The sequence below is a fragment of the Pelobates fuscus genome, chromosome 5 (genome assembly GCF_036172605.1).
Source record: "Pelobates fuscus isolate aPelFus1 chromosome 5, aPelFus1.pri, whole genome shotgun sequence".
NCBI lineage: Eukaryota > Metazoa > Chordata > Amphibia > Anura > Pelobatidae > Pelobates > Pelobates fuscus.
Window position 1 is genome coordinate 156,042,829 of NC_086321.1, and position 27,230 is coordinate 156,070,058.

Genomic DNA, 27,230 nt, shown 5'->3' on the forward strand with positions numbered 1-27,230 from the left:
GGAACTCTTCCTTAATTCTTCTTTAACCATGATCTTTCTATATTTGGATGTGTTTATCTCCGGGTCCTAAACTAAACAGTGGAATTAATTGTAGCATTCAATGACTACATTTTGCAGATTGTGTGTGCGCTCTGGTACTAATGTGACTGTGTTACGATTACAAGAGCAATAACATTTATTGCAGTTTTAGTGTAGAATATACACAATTTGTTCATATAGTAAAGTAGCAAAGACCATTGAGAATATTTTGTGCACATATCACTGTAGTATTTATATTTTTTTTAGTTTGTGTTACTGCATAAAATAGTATGATTTGGATGTTTCTGGTATTAGGCAGCTAGTAGTTACCCAAAACTGAAACGTTACATAGCAGTATGAGCTTGAAGATTTACAAGCTGCTTTCATAGCTTAAAGGAGCACTATAGGGTCAGGAACACAAACATGTATTCCTGACCGTATAGGGTTAAAACCACCATCTAGCCACCGTGGTCCCCTCAATATAGTAAATCTTACTTGTATTCAAGTCTGCAGCTGCATGCTTTGTGCCTGTTTACTTTGGATCAGGCTACCACTTCTGATGATGTCAACAGGCAGTAGGCAGGTCTAATCACAATGCTTCCCCATAGGATTGGCTGAGACTGACAAATAGGCAGATCAGGGGCAGAGCCAGCACAATTCAAACACAGCCCTGGCCAATCAGCATCTCCTCATAGAGATGAATTAAATCAATTAATCTCTATGAGGAAAGTTCAGTGTCTGCATGCAGAGGGAGGAGACACTGAATGTTTGGATGCATTTTAGGCAGCCATAACCCAGGAAGGATCTCTCAGCCATCTGAGGAGTGGCCAGTGAAGTTATCACTAGGCTGTAATGTAAACACTGCATTTTCTCTGAGCAAAAGGCCTGAACGTAATGATTCTACTCACCAGAACAAATTCAATAAGCTGTAGTTGCTCTGGTGACTATAGTGTCCCTTTACGTTTTTGCAAGGCAAGTTCTCTGGGCAATATGATTCCAAAATTACTCCATCCATGTTTCTTGTGTGACTTACTGTGACTGATATTTTATGAATTTAAAAAATTTAAAGGGATCCTATAGTTACAGGAAAACAAAGCAATTTTCCTGGCACTACAGGTTTAAAGGGTCCCCCCTCATGTGGGGCTGAAGGGGTCAGGCTCCGCCAACGTCGGCCGTCGGGAGACCTAATGCACATGCGCGGCAATGGCCGCACGCGCATTAGACCTCTTCATAGGAAAGCATTATTCAATGCTTTCCTATGAGAAATATCTAAGGCTGGAGGTCCTCACGCAGAACATGAGGACGTCCAGTCTCCGATAATGGACCAAAAGTCTGTTTGGATACTGGAAGCGCCTCCAGTGGCTAGACAGCCACTGAGGGCAGACTTAGAGCTGCAATGTAAACATTGCAGTTCTCTGGAACGATGTTTTACATTTCAGCACTAAGCGCAAACGGGTCACAGCACCCAGACAAACTTCAGTTAGCTGAAGCGGTCTGGGTGCCTACAGTGTCCCTTTTAATGAAATAAAATTAGTACGCAAGCATGTATCCTTATAGGGACTTAGGATCCCCAATCTATTTGGTGATTCACATACCCTCAAATGAGTGAATTGGAGAGGGTTATTCTCTTGTCTTTTCATGGGGTTGGGATGTTAATGTGTTCTTTATACAGCTTTTTAATTCTATGGTTTATTGGTCTCAAATTTGGTAGTGGTTAAATGGATTGTGCCACTTTTACTGCCTCAATATCGAAAAGATTTTTTTTTTTACAAAATAAACTAATTGACAATTGGTCAAATACAATATAACATTTTTTTTTGTTTTGTGTATGAAATGCCATTTTATTGAATGCTATATTTAAATTACTAACTAAATTATAGAAATTGCATTCTGTCAAAATCTAAATACACATGATCAATAAATATTGCAGTTGTTGGCAATGCAAGCCAATGAATTGGTAGAGCCATCTCCGGTACTTGGTATTAGTAACCTCTGACAAGTGGACTGGCTGATCCTTCTGCAATAGGTGCATTCATGGTTAAATATTTTTTATTTCATTCATACTGGTGGTAGATCCACTGGTGAGTGTCTTGTGGATCATAACTTACAGAAGCAGCTGTTAATTGTGACTATTTTTCTTAGATGGAATTTGTGTTTTCAAAAATGTTTTAATTTATGCCTTTCTTTGACTGGCAAGCAAACTGTTAAAGAGCAGAATGTACATGTTGCCCATCTAGCAACTGTACAATCTATGAATCTGAATGTGTTCTCAGAATGTAGGCTGCTGCTGGAAGCAGAATTAAGCATGTCTTCTAGTGATGCCAAGCAACATTCTCATACTCCAATAACTGTAAAAGGGCCCTTTAGGCATAGAGTTGTTTAGAATTTAAAGCCAAACACTTACTCTGTACTCCCCCCACCATGTTTACAGGTTACCAAGCAGTAGCATAGCAGCATTTTACAAGAAGAGCCAACACTAGAGAAACAATCTAATAATTGTTCGGCGTGCACTGTTTTTGTTTAAGTGACAGTAAACTATGGCTACCCCCTATGTTTTGTCTATGATTTTAATCCATCTTCTCTTTTAGAATCTGTAAATCACTACTTAAAGGGACACTCCACTGCCCAAACCAAAAATGAAAACACTGTTTAGTAGATATACCTCCAAAGGGAACATACATGCATTTAGCTATTCATTTTTAAATTGGAGTTACATTTCTAAAACCTGCATTTCTATTGTCTGCTCTTTTGCAAGCCATCCCCTTTTAACCCCACCTAGACTTCCCCAGCTGTCCAATCACATACTTCCCAATTGTAACGGCTTACCTTGGTTGGGAGTCTGTAGTGCAGATATATGCTCACCCTTGCAATTAAACACAGGCCAAGGTGGTCAGGTAAGAACTCACCTGGCCTGTGAGTCTGTGCACGGGGGCTGTGCAGGTTAATGCTCCAATTCGCAGTACAGAAAGGACAAAAACAGGAGAATAGTCGTGGTTAAGCCAGAGGTCAGTGGGTGCCAGAAATCAGGATAGACGAGTAAAGAGCCCAGGTCAGAGGATGCCAGAAGTCAGGATACACGAAATAACAATCCAAGGTCAGAAATAAACAGGAGAACACGAAACAGCAATACTTGAACCAGAGGCAGTGTCTTATACCTGGCTAATTGGTGATCAGCCACAGGTGTGCTGAGAATGTTGGAGCAGCCACAGAATAACGTCCAGCCCCCAGTGCTGTATACAAGGCAAGATTATACTTCAGGCAATTACTAGAGCTGTATAGTGGCTCAGAGGCAAAAAAGCAGGTCCAGGATTGCAAAGTACCCAGGTTCAAATCCCTCATTGGGCACTTCTGGGGCGACCTCGTCTGGATGTCGCGGTGAGAACCGTGACACCAATGCAGGTCATTGACAAGTCTTTGCAAGACATGTGCTGGGGGAAACTGCAGACTCTTGAGTTTAGCTCCACAGAGCTAACCAAGCCAGGAAGTAACATTACCTGATTTATAAAAGTGTCAATTTCTCTAGAAATCTGCACTTTTTGCAAAATGAAGGACACGCTCTTCACATATAAAGCTTTTCAGCTAAACGTGCTTTAGGGGTCTGGAGTGCCCCTTTAAATTCAACCATATAAATGTCCCTAAGAGGACATACAATAGGCTAGTATACATAGATGAGGTCTGTCAAGTCTAAACTTTACCACTGTTTTTTGAAACATTTGGTTATATTTTATTAATATACATTTGCAGCCTCAATACCCTCTGTGCTCTGCATACACACTGCTTTTATCTTCCACTTAACATCATGTATGTATTACTTATAGGAAAAATATAGTCACCAAAACAACATTACATGGAATGTTCTACATAAATTGTTGGTAAAAACAAACTACTAATGACATGATTGGTGCTATCTAGCATGATGCATTGTTTTCAGTGAGTACTAGCGCTACAATCTTATTTTCTACTGTTAAGGATTGTTTCAAATTTATGGGAAAATACCAAACTGAAAACAGAATTGACTTGGATAATTTTTGACTGTTTTGGTCTACATTTTTACATTTATTTTGGATTCCTGGCAATTCTCTCTTTAGTAAATAACCCTTTTTTTGTATTCAGGGAAAAGTTGGGAAATGTTGCCGGTGGAATGATTTGTAAGGGAGTCTAAATGTATAGATAATACTAACTTAAAGGGACAATATAGTCACCAGATCAACTAAAGCTTATTATATTTGTTCTGGTGATAAGAATAATTTCCTTCAGGCTTTTTGCAGTAAACACTGTATTTCAGTGAAAATACAGTGTTTACATAACAGCCTAGGGTTACCTTCACTGGTCACTCCTCAGATGGCTACTAGAGGTGCTGCATGCAGACACTGAACTTTCCTCATAGAGATGCAGTGATTCAATTGAGGAGATGCTGATTGGCCAGGGCTCTGTTTGAATTGTGCTGGCTCTGCTCCTGATTTGCCTCCTTGATAGTATCAGCCAGTCCTACGGGGAAGCATTGTAATTGGCTCACACCACCACTTCTGATGACAGCAGGCAGATCAGGGGCAGAGGCAGAGGCAGCAGCTGCAGACTTGAAGCCAAGATTTTACAATATTGAGGTACGCAAGGGGGATTAGATGGTTTTAACACTATAGGGTCAGTAATACATGTTTGTGTTGCTGACCCTATAGTGTTCCTTTAAGTTTTAGCAGACCTCAAATTCCTTGGACAAAATTCGAACTTAAGTGCTCATTTCCTTGAAAGCAGCATACAGCTAAACAAAGGTCATTTAAGTGCCATAACAATTTTAGCAATTTTCAAGTTGTCATTAAACTACAAAAAATATAAACTGCTATGGCAATAATGGCTATGGCTATAATCACTATAGCCAATGAGCTAAGCCCTGCACTGCTGGGCTTAGTTTAGATAGATCGGTTTTACACAGCTAACCCTTCCACAGCATTGTTGCAGAATGGCTGGCTATATTTTAATTGAAAAAGTGTGTAAAGAAATGTATGTAAAATCTAAAGATTTATTCTGAAAGTATATCTTGAAGGCAATGGCTCGCTAAATTTCCTTTCAATATTCATAATTCCAGTTCTCTGTCCCACTGTTTGTCTCTTTTCTAAGTTTACCCAGTGGTTCATAGAGCACAAAATCAGGGCTTGCTCTATTTTTGATTTATAAATCCATAGATAAATATTAAGCTTTTGGAAGTATTCTTATTAATTTACCAATGCTTCCCTTTCAGGTGTTGGAAAAAGCAGTTTACTTCTGAGATTTGCTGACAACACTTTTTCAGGTGAGTTTCCAATGTCCTCGCATATTTATTTTTTCTCAAATGCAAGGTACTAGCTGCATGTGCAATATGTTTGCCAAATCTGCAGTGATGGTAGTTTTACTCTTTGATGAAACAAGTTAAAGGTATCTCTTTCAATTCTCTCAACCTCCATTGTACACCTTTTAGTGTGCATGAACACTGCATCACTCCATCCTTGGTGTCAAGCAGTTTGTTAGTTGATGTTATGTTTTTTGGTGCACACATAGACCTAATTGACTCCAACAAGTAGGACTTTCATTCACTCAAGACAAGGGAATGCTGGGGGCGGAGCCTGGCTACTGAGCAGTACAGACATGTGTTGCCTGAGCTCCCACGAATGGCACCAAAATCTGACATTATTCTCGAACAAATACCTCACCTGGACGCAAAGCACGACTAAGCTTGTGAATGAAACCCCGGTGGTGCTGGAGATCCCTTCCGTGGACCTCTCCCTTGCTGGAAACCCTGACTTGAGGCTTTGCGGCCTACCAGTGACAGAGTGGAGGAGAGGCGGATGCTCTCCTACTGCTTCTACTGCTGGTGAGATACTCGACTAGTGCTGTCCACCCCCCCCCCCTAATGGACCGGTGGGGGTTATCCCGGCCCCCCCTGGCTAGCACCATACCCAAGCGTTACACTCAGTTGCCAGACACCAACCACGAGATGAACCCGGCCAACTAACTCAAAATTACGAACGTGCTCCCTGAACAGGGGCGCAAACTGCACAGACTGGTGGATGATCTACTGGGCTTGGTAGAAGGCATGCTACAACGCCTTGACAAATTGTTTGAGCAATTCTGGCACAAGATAGAGGCTCGAAAGCAGTACCCACACCCTCAGCAACAGGGGAGAAGGCAAATTGACGGGAACCGCACAAAGCCTGGGTCTCCTGTTGGCAAAGCACCAGTGCACCCTCAGCCTAACCTACCAAGATGAAGGGCCGCTCCAGTAACAACCGCAAAGCATGTTCCACGACGGCAGAGTCGCGGCACCTGCATCCAGAGGCGGACCACTCCGGGCCCCCACAGTAGAGCGGCGGAGAGGGACTTGACATATCCCATAGCCTGGTTCCACAGATTCCGGACAAGGGCCCCCTCGCAGACCCGGAGGGAGAGAGAAAACACCCTGGCATACCTAACTTGCATAGCAACACCCAGAGACTCACCCAAAATACTGAGCCGAGGCATCGGCTGATATCACTATACCACCCTGTGTGCGGCACCCGTAATCTCTAGGACATGTTTCCTTGTGCTGCACTTCTATACCCGTGCTGATGATGCCGCTAATTTAATTTAATTTTCTGTTATACCATAATTGATGTTTTGTTTGCATGCCTCTATCTACACACACCATGATATGTTGAGGCAATCCAGGGGTTTACCTCACTAGTATTACTTTAATGGCTCACCCCAAAAGCTACTCTCATAACACATACTCTATGTACCTGCATTATGCTATTATAAAATAACTGTGTTGTGCGCATGCCCATACTAAAGGGCAGCCATGCAGGATACTATATAATATCTTGTACCTAGCCTAATTAACACAAGCGACTATCGTGTAACACTCTCTTGTTGCATACATATACTAAAATATTCAACTGAACCTCATCAGATACATTAAGCCTGTTCATAAATGAAAAATGTGCAAACCCCCATGCCACAGTCTCTAACCTGTGTACCCCTATGTACACTGTTGTGGTGTTTAACACTTATATACTACCTGCAGAACAAAAATAAAGGATAAAAAAAAAAGTGAATGCTTGAAAACACTTTCCTCTTTGGGTCTCTGCATTTTCAGTGATATGGTATGAATTTATAGACAGAATGTATTTTAAAGGGACCGTCTAGGCGCCATAACTACTGCAGTCTACAAAAAAATGGAGGTTATACTTGCGACTACCAGAGATCCCAGGTGAGTGTCAAACTGTTAGACTACTTACCATAGGATGGTTTTACTGATACCAGGCATCATAACTGCTACAGCTGGTTGTATTGGTTGTGGTGCTTTGACTGCCACATTAAATGAGTTGTTTTATTAAAGGAGAACTGTTGCGTTGAAATGAACAGTTATTGTCAATTGCGGGGAGCGTGCTTTCCCCCCCCCCCCCCTTTTTTTTAAAAGGGTAAAAGGAATACAAGTATTAAAATAATTAACATAAATCAGTGACAGTGTTGTAATGGTGTGCATGTTTTAAATATTCTAGTACTTGTGTAGTAGTTACTAGAAAAGGCTGTGCCGTTTCATATTTGAGGAGTGTATGTCAAAGTAAAGCCTGTACTCCAGGAGTAGTTGGGCTTTCTGCTGAATCCACTTTGACTACAGCAGCGACCTGGCTCCATAATTCTGATAGCTTATATTTTTTCTTTAACCCAACAACTCCAATCATTTAGCACACAACTATTGAGAATATCTGCATTTTTCCCCCTGATTACTCCATTACAGCCTGAGATGAATGAGTATTGGATTGGCATTTTCACTGACACTGCTGGGTTGCTAAAGAACAAGAATGTGTGTAACCCCCCTGCTTTAATATCTGAATGTGAGAGTCGCAAGGTGGTTTTTTTCTACATTTTCACCATGAATTTGAACACAGTGGCATAGTGTGTTTTCCTTGATTGGATGTTCTTCTCAGCATGTACTGTATTGATTTGTTTTGGCCTGTTACTATTTTTATTTTATTTTATTTTTGTATTGATACCATTTGTTAAATTAATCTAGAGCTGCAGTTGATACAGTGCCTTGCAAAAGTCTTCACCCCCTTGACATTTTTCGTGTTTTGTTGCCTCACAACCTGGAATTAACATGGATTGTTTGAGGATTTGCATCATTTAATTTACAGAACATGCCCACAACTTTGAAGATGTATTATTATTATTTTTTTTTTTTTGTTTAATTGTGAAGCAAACAACAAATAGGACAAAATAAAAGAAAAAGTTAATGTGTATAACTATTCACCCCCCTAAAGCCACCTTTTGCGGCAATCACAGCTCCAAGTCGCTTTGGATAAGTCTCTATGAGCTTGCCACATTTTACCACTGGGATTTTTACCCATTCATCCTTGCAGAACTGCTCCAGCTCCTTCAAGTTGGATGGTTTGTGCTTGTGAACAGCAATCTTTAAGTCTGACCACAGATTTTCTATTGAATGGAGGTCTGGCTTTGACTAGGCCATTCCAACACATTTACATGTTTCCCCTTAAACCACTCAAGTGTTGCTTAAGCAGTGTGTTTGGGGTCATTGTCTTGCCGGAAGGTGAGCCTCCATCCTAGCCTCAAATCATGCACAGTCGGGGGCGGGGCCGGGCGACCATGCTGACAGGCTGCAGGTCACCACGGCTCCTGAGGAAAATGGCTATTTCTGGCTAGAAACCGGCCTCCTAAAGCTGGTAACACCCTGGAAACCCGTGGAACAAGACCCTGAAGTGTCCCAGTGCAGCTGGAGCTCCTGAAACCGGGTGATCCTGGGTCCTGGTGAGATGCTCGGGGACTTGGGACTGAGGCCTACCCGGGAGTGGAGTGGGGCGGACGGCCGCTGCCTCGCTTTCCGTCCCGGCCACTACTACCAAGCGACCGACCTGGGGCCTGCCCGGCTCCGTTCACCCCCCCCTTTGGACCGGAGGGGATATCCCGGTCCCCACAGGGGAGATGGCTGCCTGGCTGATCCGGAGCTGCAACACCGGAGCGAACCGGCTCACCCTCTAAGATGGCCGCCGACACAACTGCCCCACATGGCATGGGAGGCAGGGGACCTAAGCTACAAGAACACAGTACCACACATGACTCCCCAGTCCCAGGACCAAGCTGCATGCTCCTCCCCAGCATAGGAAGTCGAAGCTGCATGTGAGCCATCACCAGGAACAGCAAGCACCTCGGAAATGCTCGACACGACGAGCTCACTTACCCCACCATATGGTCCCAGGGTTCAAAAGACAGCAACACCCTGCTATGAGTCAGAATCAGACCCTGCTAGCAGACCAGCTCCATCTAACTGGCCACGGACCCAGAGACTCACTATACCACGACAACCTGCAGGAAAGTGAGGTACCCCTGGCAGACATTGGCTGAATGGGACCCCAGACCAATACTGCCAAGGATGCATTGCAGAAGCCCATGTGGGGCAAGGGGAGAAAGCGCAGAGCAAAGTACCTACCAGACTTACACCCACTCTTTCTTCAGACTCCACTCCCAGTGGTATTTTATCTATGTTCTATGCCTCAGTTTTGTTCTATAATCCACTGTTAGCATTGACATACTACTACTCAGTTGTAACTAAGCCTACTTACATGTATCCATGCGTTACTTGTGACATCGATATAATAGAGTATATACTGATTAAGCCTAAACACAGTTTGTTTAAACTTACTCTTAGAAAAGCAGATTACTTAAGCCTGACAACAGAAAAAAAAAAAAATGTGCCTGTTAATCTTATGTCCCACTTGTTTAGCTGGGAAAAGCCTGAGGACTGCTTTCGGGGCACCTCATGCATGCTTGTACCATTTATATGCACTACAAAAAATAAAGAATTAAAAAAAAAAAAAAAATCATGCACAGTCATGGTACAGGTTTTGCTCAAGAATATCCCTGTATTTAGCACCATCCATCTTTCCCTCAACTTTGACCAGTTTCCCAGTCCCGGCTGCTGAAAAACATCCCCACAGTATGATGCTGCCACCACCATGTTTTGCTGTGGAGATGGTGTTCTTTGGGTGATGTTAGGTTTGTGCCAGACATAGCATTTTCTTTGATGGCCAAAAAGTTCAATTTTAGTCTCAACAGATCAGAGCACCTTCCTCCATACATTTTGGGAGTCTCCCACATGCCTTTTCGCAAACTCAAAACGTGCCATTTTGTTTTTTGCTGAAAGTAATGGCTTTCTTCTGGCCATTCTGCCATAAAGCCCAACTCTATGGAGCGTACGGCTTATTATCGTCCTATGTAAAGATACTCCAGTCTCTGCTGTGGAACTCTGCAGCTCCTCCAGGGTTATCTTAGGTCTCTGTGCTGCCTCTCTGATTAATTCCCTCCTTGCCCGGTCCGTGAGTTTTGGTGGGCAGCCGTCTCTTGGCAAGTTTGCTGTTGTGCTATGTTCTTTCCATTTTGGTTATGATAGATTTGATGGTGCTCCTGGGGATCATCAAAGATTTGAATATTTATTTTATAACCTAACCCTGACTTGTACTTCTCAACAACATTGTCCCTTACTTGTCTGGAGAGTTCCTTGGTCTTCATGGCAGTGTTTGGTTAGTGGTGCCTCTTGCTTAGGTGTTGCAGCTTCTGAGGCCTTTCAAAAAAGGTGTGTATATGTAATGACTGATCATGTGACACTTAGATTGCACACAGGTGGACATAATTTTACTAATTATGTGACTTCTGAAGGTAATTGGTTGCACCAGAGCTTTTTATGGGCTTCATAACAAAGGGGGTGAATACATAAGGATAGGCCAATTTTCTGTTTTCTATTTCTAAAAAAGTTTTATGTATATATTTTTCTCATTTCACTTCACCAACTTAGACTATTGTGTTCTGATCCATCACATACAATTCAGATTAGTAAAACATTGAATTTAAGGCTGTAATGTAACAAAATAGGTAAAAAGTCAAGGGGAGTGAATACTTTTGCAAGGCACTGTATAGCAAGTGGTATACACTTGTAGCTGTAGGAAATGTTTCTGTTCGATATCATTGACATTTATGTGTGTAAAAGTATTCTTGTATATTTAGCTGAGAGGATGTGGTGGAAGTCTATTGCAATTACTCATTGGTCACACATTCTGTGACAAAGATATTCACAGCGGGAATAACACTTCAATTTTTTTCTGCAATCTTTTGCAGATAATTAAAAACGCTAAAACAGTTAAAAGTAAGCACTGACACTAAGCAATCAAAGTTTTTTTTATTTTCAGACGGCTTTTATTTAAATTGTTACAGCACCCTTCCTTGTTGGAGCCTGTAATTATTTCTCCTAATATTAAGATTTGACATTATCACCCCTCCTTTTTTTCCCACCACATAAATTTGTAAAAATAGTAAGTAAACCTTACCTTTTCCGGTCCTTGGTCCCATCACATGCTCCTCAGAGAGGCATTGTTAAACCTTGTGCACATAAGTGGCAATCCAATGCCCTCTTATCAGATGCATGAAACATTACAATGTGTGTGTGTGTTTGCGGTTTGAGCGCTGGTGATCAGTGTGACAGATCTTTTCTATACTAAAGCCAGCCCACCAACTTCCAAGGCTGCGTTCAGAATTGAGTAGGGGAGTAAGGGTGTGACGTGGACTAGGACTGTGGACAACACAAAAAAAAATTGAAAAATCACGGAGGTTGGGAAAGCTGTACTCGCTCGATTTATAAATGGAGGGAGGGACAAAAAAAAGCCATAAACTAACAAAAAAACTCATATAGGGAGGCAAGGAAGTTGTTCATAAATATTGGTATTTATAATATAGTTGACTTCTCCTTGCAGGTATTCTCACAGCGCTACCTGCAAGTGAAGAGCGTGATTGCATTAATCACCAGCGTGCAGTGTGTGCTGACGATAGATGTAATTTTTGCACAGAACTCACATTATGCAGTCTGGAACATAGTTACAGGCTGCCTAAGTTGTGTGCTAGGACTTTAGCTATACCTCAGCACAAAGGTACATATAGCTCTGCATTGGTAGTGTTTCAAGCTGCAAATTGCTTGCTCCATGACCACCACTAAAAGCAGAAGTGGTCGTGGTTGTTAGAGTAACGCTTTAAATTTACGTTTACATCCAACTTGGCATGTGATACTTGAGAAAATGCCAGTGTTTTTCTACTAAGTTAATGGAATGGCAAGGTCAGGAAGAGGTTAGCAAATCTCAAAATTGAGCCCAGGCAAGTTGACCTGGCATGTATGTTATGTTTACCATTTATGGAACTGTGCTGGTGTGAGGTAGTGGAATCACAACACGGCATGTGCACTCTACTTGGGACCAGTAACTTAAAATATAATGTGCAGCAAGTATTGGATATATTACAAGGAGTATTACTGAGCTCCCAATAATGCATACATGGAGGCTGAGAATATAGATTTGAGATGTATATCCGTAAACCTAATAAATCCTAGGAAGTGACAGTTTTCTATTAAAATCAGTAATTTTACTTTTAAAAAAAAAAACAACAAAAACCTACATTTTAACAATATGCCATATGAAATTGTGAAATAAAATATGGGTCTGCTTTAGAGGTTATGGCATGGGGAGTGTTCCTTATTTATGACTGTTTTGACAACTTACGTGGGATGTGTTGGGTGCCAGTCACATCCTCAATTTAGAGCTGGAAGCTACTGTACAGTTTCTTTTAGCTCTCCTGAGCTAAATCCTGCAGTGCAGGACCAGCTCATTTGCTGAGTGTCAGCTGAACTTTCTCAGCTCTGCACTGCTTGGCTTGGATCAATGCAGAGAACTTCTGGCTCTTATTGAGGAGGTGATTGGAGACTTGTGGACTCCAGGTAAGATGGAAACCCGCTTACAGTTTGACTACTTAATGGGGTGCTGAACACTCCTGGCACCAGAACCACTTCAGTGAGTTTCTTTAATTGCAGCTTTAGACTTAAGAAATCATTCAGATAGGGCAGATAGTCATCATAGATGTGTTGATTGTATCATTTTATTTCACAGGCAGCTATATAACTACTATTGGAGTGGACTTTAAGATTCGGACTGTTGAAATTAATGGAGAGAAAGTGAAACTTCAAATCTGGGACACTGCAGGCCAGGAACGATTTCGAACCATCACCTCCACGTGAGTATCTGTTGTGAGGAAAGCATGCAAAACAAGTAAATTGCCTGACTTTTATGTGTATCTGTACATTCCATAAGTTACATTGCCATATATATATATATATATATATATATATATATATCTACTTACAGGTTAACTCATGATGTGATGTCATTAACTTAAGCTGCATACAGGATGTGGGTTCACAGCAAGTCAACACTTTAAACTCACTTCAGTGCCATTGATTCTAAACGTATGTGTTCAGTGTAGCAGAATGTAGTTTACCATGGTTCAGATGTGTTTGCATACAGATATCTGTGGACTGTTGTGATCATAGGTCCTATTTTTATTGGTCTTGGTAAACTCCTGTCCCTATAGATTGTCCTAATTAGGGAATCTGTTAACATTTTTATTTTATTGGGTTTTCACAGCACAGTACTGCATTTTTTTCCTGATTCTTACAATAAAAAGTTGGCAGCGGAAAAAAGAGCACTTGTAGTTTTCTTAAAATTGATTTATCAGGTATATTTAAAAAAAAATAAATAAATACATTTTGTCTACAAAATAAAATTTCCCCCATATATTGTAACTTTTTTTTTCCTATTTGAAAATTCTGTTGTCAGGCCATCTCTATGAACTAACATAAAAAATAACTGGAAACGCAATACTACACTGGTATACAATGCAAAAACACAAGACAGAATTAGTGAATATCTTCATTCAAAAATAACAAGCATAGAAAACAAGAACCCCTAAGTGGACATATGCATTTGATGTCACTGCTTCTTATTCAGACTTTCACTTTAAGGAACAACTCCATGTAATGCATGCATAAAAACATACAATGTATTGTAATATTGCTTATACACCAATTCTCATAGATGCTTATCAACTCCTAACACTGGTGAGTGCTTTTTCAATTGTATTTTTATTGAGTGTACATCATCAATAGAAGTTTTATCCATTGTATATAAAAAAAAAAAAAATTGAACATATGCTTGGAGCTAACGAAACATTAAATGTACCTAACAACATTACTACATGTGGCATATCATTATCGGCTGTCAGTCTCTTCAGGTATGGTAACATAGTGTTTATGTTTTGTCCTCTGGGTGATCGCATTTAGAGAGATTTAGGCATTTAGTGATATACGGTTGAGTTGCCGGACCTCACTCTGTACAGGACTGACTCGCTTTATGTGAGGAGTCTGACGTTGTATGGACTGTTAAGTGGTCCTGAAATCCTGAAGTTGGGGTCTCGATCTCTTGATAGAGGTTGCAGTTTCCTTAGTGTGTTCTTGATTGGTTGCACCACCCCGCAGTTGCCCCTTTCTGTATGTTCCCTGTCACCCTGTTCCCTGGCGTGTGCGGTGAAAGACCCAATGTCTGCAGGAGCGGCTTCGGATTATCTGCTGACGTTAACATTGTGGTCTCGTCTCCATTGTCTACCAATAGGGACCCATCTATTCCCCAGCGGTATTTTATGGGGTGATCTTTGTCATTTAGCTATCAGGGCCAGCTTCCTCTTCTCTGTCAGGACTGCGATTGGGATGTCTGCATAAATAGCAACAGTGTGTCCATTATGTTGTATCGTCCCTATCTCCCTCGGGCGGTTCATTGGTGAGTGCTTTTAAGACCAGCTCTCAGTTAAAGGGACAGTCCAGGCACCCAGACCACTTCTGCCCATTGGAGTGGTCTGGGTGCCAACTCCCACTACTCTTAACCCTGCAAGTGTAATTATTGCAGTTTTTTATAAACTGCAATAATTAACTTGCGGGGTTAACTCCACCTCTAGTGGCTGTCTAGTAGACAGCCACTAGAGGGAACTTCCTGACTCATAGCAAAGATTTTCTTTGCTAGAGCGTCGCTGGACGTCCTCACGCTGTGTGAGGACCTCCAGCGTCGCTCAATTCCCCAATAGGAAAGCATTGAAAATCTTTTTCAATGCTTTCCTATGGGGAGCTCTAATGCGCATGCGCATTAGGTCTCCTCGGCCGGTGGGCGGGATCAGTCTCGCCCACTGGCTGACGGAGTCAGAAGGAGGAGCGGCCGCGGAGGAGGAAGCAGCGACGAGGGACTTCATCGTTGCCTCAGGTAAGTGACTGAAGGGATTTTCACCCCTTCAGCAACTGGGGATTGGGGGGTGGGAGGGAGAGGGAACCTGCAGTGCCAGGAAAACGGATTGTTTTCCTGGCACTGGAGTTTTCCTTTAACAGTGCTGTGTACCCAATTATAGTTGGTACCATCTGAAGTAGTTCAGGAACTGAGACCACCTATGGTACACGAGACACATGAAACCTGGCCTTGCTCATAAAATTACAAGCTTCTGTAGATTATCCCTTGGATTGTAGTTCTTGTATAAATATATTTAACTGTGCACTCACTTTTTATAGTAGAGCAAGCATGCCACTCCACACACACATGCAGTGTATACTGAAAGGGACAATTCAGGCACCAGTAAGTTTTGGTGTTTTTTGAAGCATGCTGCACCATAAGCCTGCCTTCTCAGTCACGCCCCCTCATGCCAGAAAGACTTCCTTATCAAAGTATGTACAGTCTCAACACCAACCGCACTGAGTGAGCTGTTTTTAATTCACAACCTAGCTGTAGACAGGTAGTGAAATATTTATTATTTTTTTCCTCCCTGTGTGTCCCCTCCTTCTAATGCAGATCGTTTTGTTGATAGATCATTCAGTACGGTCAGTGATTGATGTAATAAATTTGCTTTCTCTGTGTTTTCCTGGTTGATTCAAATAAGTAATTTATGTCTATATACAGTGAGGGAAAAAAGTATTTGACCCCCTGCTGATTTTGAACTTTTGTCCACTGACAGAAATGATCAGTCTATAATTTTAATGGTAGATGTAACAGTGAGAGACAGAATAGCAAAAAAGAATTCAGAAAATCTCATGTCAAAGTTATAAATTGATTTGCATGTCCATGAGTGAAATAAGTAAGATTTCTGGCTCCCAGGTGTCTTTTACACAGGTAACGAGCTGTGATTAGGAGCACTTTCTTAAAGGGAGTGTTCCTAATCTCAGCTCGTTACCTGTATAAAAGACACCTGTCCACAGAAGCAATTAGTCAGATTACAAACTCGCCACCATGGCCAAGATCAAAGAGCTGTCCAAGGATGTCAGGAACAAGATTGTAGACCTACACAAGTCTGGAATGGGCTACAAGACCGCCGCCAAGCAACTTGGTGAGAAGGTGACAACAGTTGGTGCGATTATTCGCAAATGGAAGAAACACAAAATAACTGCTCCTCGGTCTGGTGCTCCATACAAGATCTCACCTGGTGAAGTTTCAGTGATCATGAGAATGGTGAGTAATCAGCCCAGAACGACACGGGAGGATCTTGTTAATGATCTGAGGGCAGCTGGGACCATTGTCACCAAGAAAACAATTGGTAGCACGCTACGCCGTGAGGGACTGAAATCCTGCAGTGCCCGTAAGGTCTCCCTGCTCAAGAACGCACATGTACAGGCCTGTCTGAAGTTTGCCAGTAAACATCTGAATGATTCAGAGGAGATGGGTGAAAGTGTTGTGGTCAGATGTGACCAAAATTTCGTTTTTTGGCATCAACTCAACTCGCCGTGTTTGGAGGAGGAGGAATGCTGCCTATGACCCTAAGAACACCATCCCCACCGTCAAACATTGAGGTGGAAACATTATGCTTTGGGGGTGTTTTTCTGCTAAGAAGACAGGACAACTGCAACACATAAAAAGGGACAATGGACGGGGCCATGTACTGCCAAATCTTGGGTGAGAACCTCCTTCTCTCAGCCAGGGCATTGAAAATGGGTCGTGGATGTGTATTCCAGCATGACAATGACCCAAAACACACAACCAAGGCAACAAAGTAGTGGTTCAAGAAAAAGCACATTAAGGTCCTGGAGTGGCCTAGCCATTCGCTAGACCATAATCCCATAGAAAATCTGTGGTGGAAGCTGAAGGTCCGATTTGCCAAATGTCAGCCTCGAAACCTTAATGAATTGGAGAGGATCTGCAAAGAGGAGTGGGACAAAATCCCTTCTGAGATGTGTGCAAACCTGGTGGCCAACTACAAGAAACGTCTGACCTCTGTGATTGCCAACAAGGGTTTTGCCACCAAGTACGAAGTTGAAGGGGTCAAATACTTATTTCCCTCATTGACATGCAGATCAATTTAAAACCTTTTTGACATGCGTTTTTCTGGATTTTTTTTTTCTTATTCTGTCTCACTGTTAAAATACACCTACCATTAAAATTATAGACTGATAATTTATGTCAGTGGGCAAACGTTCAAAATCAGCAGGGGATCAAATACTTTTTTCCCTCACTGTATCTTGTTCTGTTAAAGGCTTGCCAGGTTAATATATGCCAATAGTAACCAGAAGTACTAATATGCAATCTGACTTATGGTTTCTTGAGGTTTATTCTACACTTGAGCTGTGATGAGCAAGTCTTTGATAAGCAAGTCTTTTTTTCTGGAGGGAGGGGTTGTGGCTAAAGGGTTAGACTTATGGTGGAGCATTCCTCAAAACATTTATTGGTGCTCAGTCTCCCTTTAAACGTGATTCTATTTTGTTTTACCTGCTATTTAACAAGACAATAGTGGAAAAGAAATACACTTTATTTTCAAAATAAAGAATATTGCCACCTTGCTTAAAGGGACACTATAGTCACCAGAACAACTACAGCTTATTGAATTTGTTCTGGTGAGTAGAATCATTACTGTCATGAACGCACCCTTCTCCAAGAGTGTGTGTGATGTAGTCGTGGTGGTGAAAGGGTTAAAGTACACTATTTGTCTTCACTAGAGCAGAAAAAATTACAAAATCCCTCTTTTTAACACCACCCACACTTAAACATAATAATATAACTATTACTATTTTAACGCTGCTACCACCAAGACAATTTATAAATGGGGTGCCTTGGTCCCCCAGGTAAATCAACAATAAAACCCACCAAATATTACTTAGTACAATATTTAAGGAATTACAAAAATACTAACTAGTCTCTTCAGGTAACGTGATTCTTAACCAGACAAAGGCAGAACTTAATAAATGAATGTTTATTATGAACAAAGAATAGTCACAGTGCATATAACAATATATGATAAACAAGTTATTTACACCAACAGATAAAAACAAAAAGGATAAAATACAGAAGTCCTAATTACTCACTGTAGCGGAGTAGCAGTGTAATCACGGTATCCCCGCTGGTAGTCCGGATAAAGCAGGTAAAACACAGGCAGCGTAAATAATAAAATCCCCCTTCCCCAAGGACTAGACGACACCAAGTCTGGGAGCCAACTGTCAGCTGACCTCTGTGGGGGTCCCAGCTTCATAAGATGGAACCCCCTGTTGACCTCAGCAATAGCATCTCTGTAATTTGTGCCATTTACTACACAAATTACATTAAATGATAATATTCCAAGGGTGTAATAATAAATTATACACCCTTGCCGTGACAATTACCTTCAGGCTTTTTGCTTTAAACACTGTCTTTCAGAGAAAATGCAGTGTTTACATTACAGCCTTGTGATAACCACTTGCCACTCCTCAGATGGCTGAAAGATCCTTCCTGGGTCATGGCTGCCTAAAATGCATCCAAACATTCAGTATGTCCTCCCTCTGCATGCAGACACTGAACTTTCCTCATAAACATTCATTGATTCAATTCATCTCTATGAGGAGATGATGATTGGCCAGGGCTGTGTTTGCCTTGTGCTGACTCTGCCTCTTTGTCAGTCTCAGCCAATCCTATGGGAACGCATTGTGATTGGATCAGCAGACTGTCTGATGTCAGCAGACTGCTTTTTTTTTTCCCCCCCTGAGGCAAACAGCATGCAGAGCTACAGCTTCTGGCTTGAATGCAGTAAGATTTTGCTATATTTATGGAGGCATGATTGGCCCGGGGGGCTAGATGGTGGCGTTAACACTATAGGGTCAGGAATACATGTTTGTGTTCCTGACCCTATAGTGATCCTTTAAGAAACGGTGAGCAATCAGTTTTTGTGCTGAATATCAGTCATGTGTTTTTAAAATCAATCTGCAACAAATAAGAAGCAGTGGTATCATAGGAATGTTTCCACTTAGGGTTTTTTTTTTATTTCTATTATTTCTATTTTTTTTTTTTTTTTTTTAAGAGAGGCAGACATGTAGAAATACAGTGTACAAAAAGACAGCATAAGCATCAGTCTTGGATTAGACACATATGTCATATTAACTATGTATCATAAAGAGTCATTTAATATTATGCTAACAATGAATGCATTAATTTTCCTTACTGTGTCTATTATTGAGACATTATGTACCTGTTTTTTCAAGATCAATGTCCTGCTCTCGTAATTGTTATTGAACAGAGGTAGAATGAGAAATAAAAAAGTAAAAAAAATAAAAAATAACCTGAGAAAAGAGGAGGGTACCACTGTGTGCAATTTACACAGAGACTTCGTTATAACTATTTAAAAACAAAAAAAAAACTGGAGGTAAATTCTTTTTAGGGATCCATTACCGCATTGTCTTAGATTTTTGTAATAACATGTTGTAATGTTGGGGCGTCTGTTTTCAGCCATCCGGCTGCAAGGACCCTATGGGCCGCTAGTGTAATTAATTAAATTCAAAAGTTTTTGATTGTTTGGGAATTACCTCACTTAGGCAAGAAGATGGTCCAAGAAGAGAGATCAGTTGCTCTCCGTAAGACCTCTGTTACCTGATCCCTTATGCTCGACCAGAAGCCATGTAATTTTAGGAAATCCCACCACATGTGTAGGTATTTGCTTTTGTGACCACAAAGTCGCCAGCAGAGGTCTCTTGGATTTTTACCTCTTCTATGTACCCAAACTGGGGCCATCTAAATGGAATTTTAGCCCCTTAAGGACCAAACTTCAGGAATAAAAGGGAATCATGACATGTCACACGTCATGTGTCCTTAAGGGGTTAAACATCTGTTCTTGAGATAAGACACAGATTTTTGCAGCTGCTTCTTCCCAAATTTCTTCCTACTCTCTCCTTTCTAGAGTCTGGCCCAAATCTGTTTCCCATTCATTCATATATCTTAGTGGTCCCCATACTGAGGGTTCTTTGTTAAGATGTGTATATAGGAGGGAGATCCTTTTTGTATTTTCCTTAGTTGCATCACAATTCAAGGAATGTTGAAAGTGATATTGCTACTACTTTTACATATCAAGCATTTTGATCGCATGCAATTTGGTCGCATGCATTTTGGTCGTGACAAATTGGTCGAATTACACTGTTTGTGCATTTTGATCGCATGCAATTTGGTCGCCATTCATTTTGGCCGCATTTTGATATAAGGTGTCATTTGGGTAATATAAGGTGTCAATATCTTAGGGTTAGGGTTAGATCAAAATATCTCCCCTGCCGGCTCAAGCACAACAGATTAGCCTGGAGAGAGTCTCTGAAGTGCTCCGTTCCATTTTGGATACGGAGCACAGCGCCTCCAGGCTGCACGCAGGGCAGCCCTCTCGCGATCTCCGATATTTTCAGAGCGTTGCCGTGGCAACGCTCTGAAAATATCGGAGATCGCGAGAGGAAGGCATGGTCTGTACCCTGCGGAGGTACAGACCACATCACTAGCCCACTGGATCACCAGGGATGATCAGCAGCTTGCTCCCTCTTCCCCCTTGCAAAGTAAGGTAATAAGGGGAAAGGGGAGTAAATGTGTAGTTAAAATGGCGACAAAAATGCATGCAATCACAATGCCATGCGACCAAAATGCATGGCGACCAGATTGCCTCGACCAAAATGCCCTAAACCCTACTTTTATATCTGTAGATTCTGCACAAGGAGTAAAATAAACTTTTAATGTGGAGCAATTTTGGTATGTTTGTCTTGTAAGCTTAATAGCCATAAAAGAAAACAAAATTACCACACAAAAGTATATATTTATATAAAGTAGACATCATAGGCTATTGTCCTAAGGTTGTTTTGACACTTTCTAAGTAGCCATTTCACCGCCAATCTCTGCTAAATATTGGAGTAAAATTTAGTATTTTGGGGTTTTTGGCACACAAACTTATAACAAAGAACTTCTCATGTGTATTTTGTAAAGTTGGTGTGTGCTATTCCTGTACAATGTTTTATTATGTGTTCAGTTACTTCTGCGGAGTACAACGGTACCCCCATTGTATGTCTTTGGCACTATTTCGTGAAGCTACAGTGCCATATAGGAGACCTGTCCGTTTCAACATTTACAGTAGAATTTTGAGAGGCGGATTTAATGGGCCTATGCTTCAATTTGGGGTATTATAGCAGTTTGACTGTTAAAAAAAAAAAAAAAATCTCACAAAGGCCTACCATTTGTAAAAGTAGACACCTCAGGGTATCTCATATGGTGCATATTGTGCTTTAACACGCCCCCATTTTTTCACCAATATATGCCAAAGTATGTGGTAAAATATAATTTGGGGCATTTTTTTACATATGGATTACATTTTTGCTGGGCATTTTGTACATTTCATATGTGCCACTAAGTTCAAACCCCCCAAATTATGCTCAGCTAAGCCTTCTGAGTAAAATAATATGCCCAATGTATGACCAGACACTATTCTGTGAAGTTACAGCGTTGTAAAAGAGATGTGTTCAGTTTTTTAAGTGTGAATTTTCATGGAGGGTTTTGATGCGTCCGTGTCCCACTTTGGAGCACTTGAGCAGGCTACATATTACAACTACACTATAAAGGCATACCATTTCTTAAAGAAGACATCCCAGGGCAATTCAAAAGGCATTTTTTGAACCTTAGCGTGGGATCATTTTTCCGCTAGCTTGTACCAAGTGTAGTGGTAATACGCATTTTTTCTGCCTTTTTGACACACAGTGAGTTTGCGCAGTATATTTTGCAAACCTTATGTGTACTACGACTGTATAATACTTAATATGTTGCTCAGCTATGTCGGCTGAGTACAGCAATATCCCCGTATGTACCTTTGCCAGGTATATGTGGACATTGAAGGGGCACATTTGAGACACAGCCATTCCAGTTTTTTTCAAACTTTGAATTTTTACGCTGTGTCAATGTCCCATTTTAGAGTATTTTACAAGGCTATATAATCCAATTACTCCATAAAGGCATACCATTTCTTAAAGAAGACATCCCAGGGTAATTCAAAAGGCATATTTTGAACCTTAGCGTGGGATCATTTTTCCGCTAGCTTTTACCAGGTGTAGTGGTAATGAGCATTTTTTAATGTATCTTTTTTTACTTTGTAAAACTTTTTTTACTTTGTAAAACCCGTTTTTAAACTTTTTTTTTTACTTATTAAATGTTTTACATTTTCTTAACTTTTTTACACTGTTACATTTTTTTCTAAACTTTTCTTTTACCGTTAACCCCTAACTTGCAGTAAGCAGCACTAATAGTAAATCCCCCATTTTCCCATAACTCCCACCCACCCCAGCTAGCAAAATATATAATTATAAAATATTTAAATGAATTAATTAAATAAATGGAACCCCTGAGGATTAAAAAAATAAATAAAAGTTAATCCTCAGGGGTTAAAAAAAAAATTAGATCACAGTATAATACTGCGATCTGTATGTTGATCACTGTAGGCAGTGATCAACTGGCAGGGAAGGGGTTCATTTTTATTTATACTGGGTAAAGGGGTGATATATTTTTTTTTTTACTTAAACGTTACTAAAACAGTTAAAAAAAAAATATTTTTTTTACCTTTTTAAAGCTTATTGTAAAAATTTTGTAAACGTTAAAATTTTTTTTAAACGTTAACCCCTAGTTAGCCTAACACCAAATTCCCCACTAACTTCCACCCATCCCAGCTAGCTAAATATATAATTTTTAAATATTTAAATTAATTAATACAATAAATTTAACCCCTGAGGGTTAAAAAAAATAATTATCCCTCAGGGGTTAAAAAAAAAAAAAATCAGATGACATTAAAATGTATACCCTGCCAATTGATCACTGTAGTCAGTGATCAATTGGCAGGGAAGGGGTTAATTTTATTAAAACGGGGTAAAGGGGGGGTGGGATTTAACTTTTTTTTTTCCTCCAGGGGGCAGGATCAGTGAAGATCCGTCTCCCTGCACTTCACACAGAACCCGGAAGTGCAGGGAGGCGGAAGGCGAGTATTTGGAGCACATGTGCTCGCTCTGACATGCTGTCAGAGCGAGCACCGGTGCTGGGGCAGCCTGATAGGGTGCTCCCGGTCTGCCTCTAATACAGAGGAAGACCGGAGCACCGTTAACCCTGCGATCGCCGCGATTGCGGCGATCTGGGGTTAACTTTAGTAACTGACGGAAATTTTCCGTCAACGGTCCTTAACTGAAGGATAAGGTTGACGGAAAATTTCCGTCACCGGTCGTGAAGTGGTTAATCACTTCTCTAGTTTTGTTTTTTCCATCTCCCCATCATCTTGTGTTTGACTACCTCTCTCTCAAAACTTTATTGGCATATATCTGCGCCATATGATTTTGTTATACGTTCCTGCTGAGAACACAATTCTTGCTAGAATGGTATATTCCATAATCTAAAAAATCGAGAAAAATGTTGATTGTGATTGTGGGTGCTCATATAGTAAAAATCTGTAGAGGGATATTCCTGTCTAGCGTGGTGTTGGGGACATAGCCAGGCTATTTTCAACCTCTTGGATGATGCCATACAAAGAAATGTTGAAGTTTAGGCATTGTTTATTGATGTTCTTATTCTGCGTTAATTTATTTTAATATATTATGTCTGATTGTAACAATCCTTTCTAATGTGTGTACAGCTGTCCATGAGTGGTTCACTGGCTTTGCATCTTTTCCTAAGTTGTGTTTCAAAGCTGTTGTATAAAGCAAACACAAACTCAAAGGAATATGTTTAAAATGGAATGAGGCAAAAATGTGAGTCATTGTTAAACTAATTTGCATATGCCCACCCAGAATCCTTTGCAGTAGTAATATCACAGCAAATTTGTGATTTTTTTTTTTTTTTTTTTTTGGAAAAGCAAGTCTTATTGCTTAACTGGTGTGCAAATCTTTTTTTGACATTGTATTGAGAGTGTGTGTATATGTATGTATGTATGTATATATGTATATATGTGTGTGTGTGTGTGTGTGTGTATATATATATATATATATATAGTGTGTATATGCACTCACGCTTTAAATGGTAGTTGTCGGGTGCTTGAATAAATATATTCATGCAGGGTAGTGATCAGTACTCACGGTCTTTTAGTAGTTAAAAATCTTCAAGCTTTATTATAAATCCATTAAAAATATGATCAACGTTTCAGTCCCTATCTGGAATTTTCATCAGGAGATATATCAGGATATATATATTATATCAAATCAAAGACCCTGGAGTGCGTTTCGTTTACTGGGATTTCGAATATATCAGACAAGTGTGTGTGTAGAGAGAGTATGGAGCTGTAAAACACACTTGTGAATAATACATTAAAACTCATGTCTCTTATTTCTTGCAGATATTACAGAGGGACACATGGTGTTATTGTTGTTTATGATGTAACCAGTGCAGAATCTTTTGTCAATGTCAAAAGATGGTTACATGAAATCAATCAGAATTGCGATGATGTATGTCGGATATTAGGTGAGTTATCATGCCCAATATGTTCACATATGAATATAGTAATGAGTGCTATGAAGTGTCCTCAACTTCCTTTCCACTCCTCTATTTTTCACCAGTGGGCAATAAGAATGATGACCCTGACCGGAAAGTGGTGGAGACTGAAGATGCTTTCAAGTTTGCTGGACAAATGGATATACAGCTTTTTGAGACTAGTGCCAAAGAAAACTTAAATGTTGAAGAGGTATAAATGTTGTCCTTCTTGAACTTATATTTCCAAATTGGATGCACATTACACAACCACAGTAATACTAAATCATGTGATTCCATTCATTTGGCAGGTACTATTAACACTGCATCAAAATAATAATGTATCTATTATACCCAGATATTGTCTTAATTTCTTTTAGAAGAATTTTCCTAGCTGGTCATTCTTCTTTTGCTGCTTGAGTGTGTTTCTGTATATGAATGGAAAGCTATGGTGCCTTGTCATGTAGGGGATGCACTTTACGTTTGTTTCTTCCTTTTTCTATACATTAATGTGACATCAGGGGGTTTCAGTATTGCCTCCGGTAAACTTCTACTCGCTGAGCACCAACACAACTTAAGTTTATTTGATAGGTCATCCTTTTTCTCCGAGTTCAAATATCTGAAATTTTGTGTATTTAAAAAAACAAAACAAAAAAAACTAAGCTTTCTGTTACATAACCCCATCCCCTCTACCACTACTTTTTTTGCAAAATGTCTTCCTGACTCAGTTCAGCCAGGGAGAGAAGATTGTCTCAATCAACCTCTTTTAGAACTTTGACTTCTTTTCTGGAGAGAGCTTCCTGCTCTTTATCAAAGCGAAGACATTGCTCTCAGCCCAAGAGCTAGCCAATTTCAGGGCTTAGCTAAAGAGAGCTAGTATAAGCATCTCTTTCCCAAATTTCTATTCTTGTTAGCTGTAAAATGTTTTCTGAAGTGGGATTCATGGATACTGTAGATAATCCATGGTAAATTAAGAATATATTATTTCCCATAGCAATTATTCACAATCTATTCAATATGCAATATATTTGTTTGTAGAAATGAAAACAATATCTCCAAAATGAAGTCCACGGTCAAGTTATCTGCTAGTCTAATTTAATTTAATTGATTTCTTTATTTTTTCCAGATGTTTAACTGCATTACAGAGCTAGTCCTGAAAGCTAAGAAAGAGAACTTGGCAAAGCAGCAGCAGCAGCAACAGAATGATGTGGTGAAATTAACCAAAAACAGTAAACGAAAGAAGAGGTGCTGCTAGGTGCAGGCACAGCACAGAGAGCCTGCTCTCAATCCGAACATTCGCTCCTGGGATGAAGAGTACCTGTGCCACGGGCAGTGCCCATCTTTCAGGGGTTGGGGCATTTTCTCAATTTTGTGCTGTTAATTTAAGAATTTACTCCAGATTTTCTGTTGAGAGGCGCAGGCACCTTTTTATTGCTGTGCCAAGAAGGTGTTGTGGATTCTTGTCGGGCCCCCTGTCCAGAGCGTCTGCTTGGAAAGGACAATTGCAGTGCCTACATTATGGACTGATTAACAAGAGTCTGTACATACTGTATATTGCGTTAACCATCCTCTTCTCCCTCATCGCTTTTGGCTTCTTATCGCCAATCTGTCATGATGCGTGAATATGAACTGATCCACTTTTTAAAGATTTATTAGTACAGATGGTGTCTTAACCTTGGCTTGCGTCTGGTTTCTGTCCTTGCCGTTAGGGTAAGATTTACTAGGCCTTGCTGTTAATTTGCTTTTCTGCTGTTTAGTTTATGTCAATATTTAAAACCATGCTATAGAAAAGTGACCATTACATTGACCAGGGCAGGATATAAGACTACAACAATTTTTTTTTGGTTGTTTTTAATGGATTTATTCTGAACTGTTATCACTTGTTTTGATCTGTCTAGAAAAAACAAAAAAACACAAAACAAAAAAAATTGTGAATTTAAGAAACAAAATTATGAAAACAATCTGCCAAATTTTTTTGTACCATCTTGTTCATAAATGGGAACAAACGATAATAAAAATGTGAACTATGGGTCCTAAATTAAGACATTTTGAGTTTACATTCCTAAATTTGTAAAGTTTTGGGGGTGGTAGGGATTTTATTCTGTGGTGTGAAAACTCAGTGATGTGTTTTAGGTAAGTCAAGTTGTGGAGAAAACATTCGTATTTGTCAGAGCAAAAAGTTCAATAGAATACTGTGCAAATGCTTCATATACATACGGAGTAGCCACACTGCCTCAAGAAAAAAGGGCTTGTATTTTGTGCTGCTGTATTGGGGAGGGGTGGGAGTATGTCTTTTTTTTTTTTTTTTTTTACTACTGCAGTGTGAACAGAAACCTAAAAGGTAAGTACAAAATGGAACATAAAAAGTCATAAATATTTTATTCCAGAGGATTTACATTAAAAAGAGCATAATTTGTACTAAAAATATGACGTTCTCTGTATATCTGTATATATTATAAAAGACTGTTTCATTATTCCATTATAAAAATTCTGCTTCTTCTATATACATATATAGAGTGTTTCTCAGTAGTTGGGCTGTAAGAAACAGGCTGTGACGGTTCCTGTGCTGTGCTCTGTCTGGAAGACCAGAGGTAGGAA

General features: G+C 40.2%; 1 protein-coding gene across 1 annotated transcript in view; it reads left to right on the plus strand.

Moving 5' to 3' along the window:
• The window catches only part of RAB35 (RAB35, member RAS oncogene family), a 32,028-nt gene extending 5,358 nt beyond the window's left edge, over window positions 1–26,670 (plus strand). Inside the window, exons 2-6 of the mRNA XM_063454601.1 lie at window positions 5,255–5,305; window positions 12,969–13,092; window positions 24,502–24,626; window positions 24,722–24,846; window positions 25,759–26,670. Of these exons, the coding sequence (XP_063310671.1) occupies window positions 5,255–5,305; window positions 12,969–13,092; window positions 24,502–24,626; window positions 24,722–24,846; window positions 25,759–25,887 (554 nt within the window). The 3' untranslated portion in view covers window positions 25,888–26,670. The remainder of the gene's footprint in view (window positions 1–5,254; window positions 5,306–12,968; window positions 13,093–24,501; window positions 24,627–24,721; window positions 24,847–25,758) is intronic.
• Window positions 26,671–27,230: the final 560 nt, after the last annotated feature.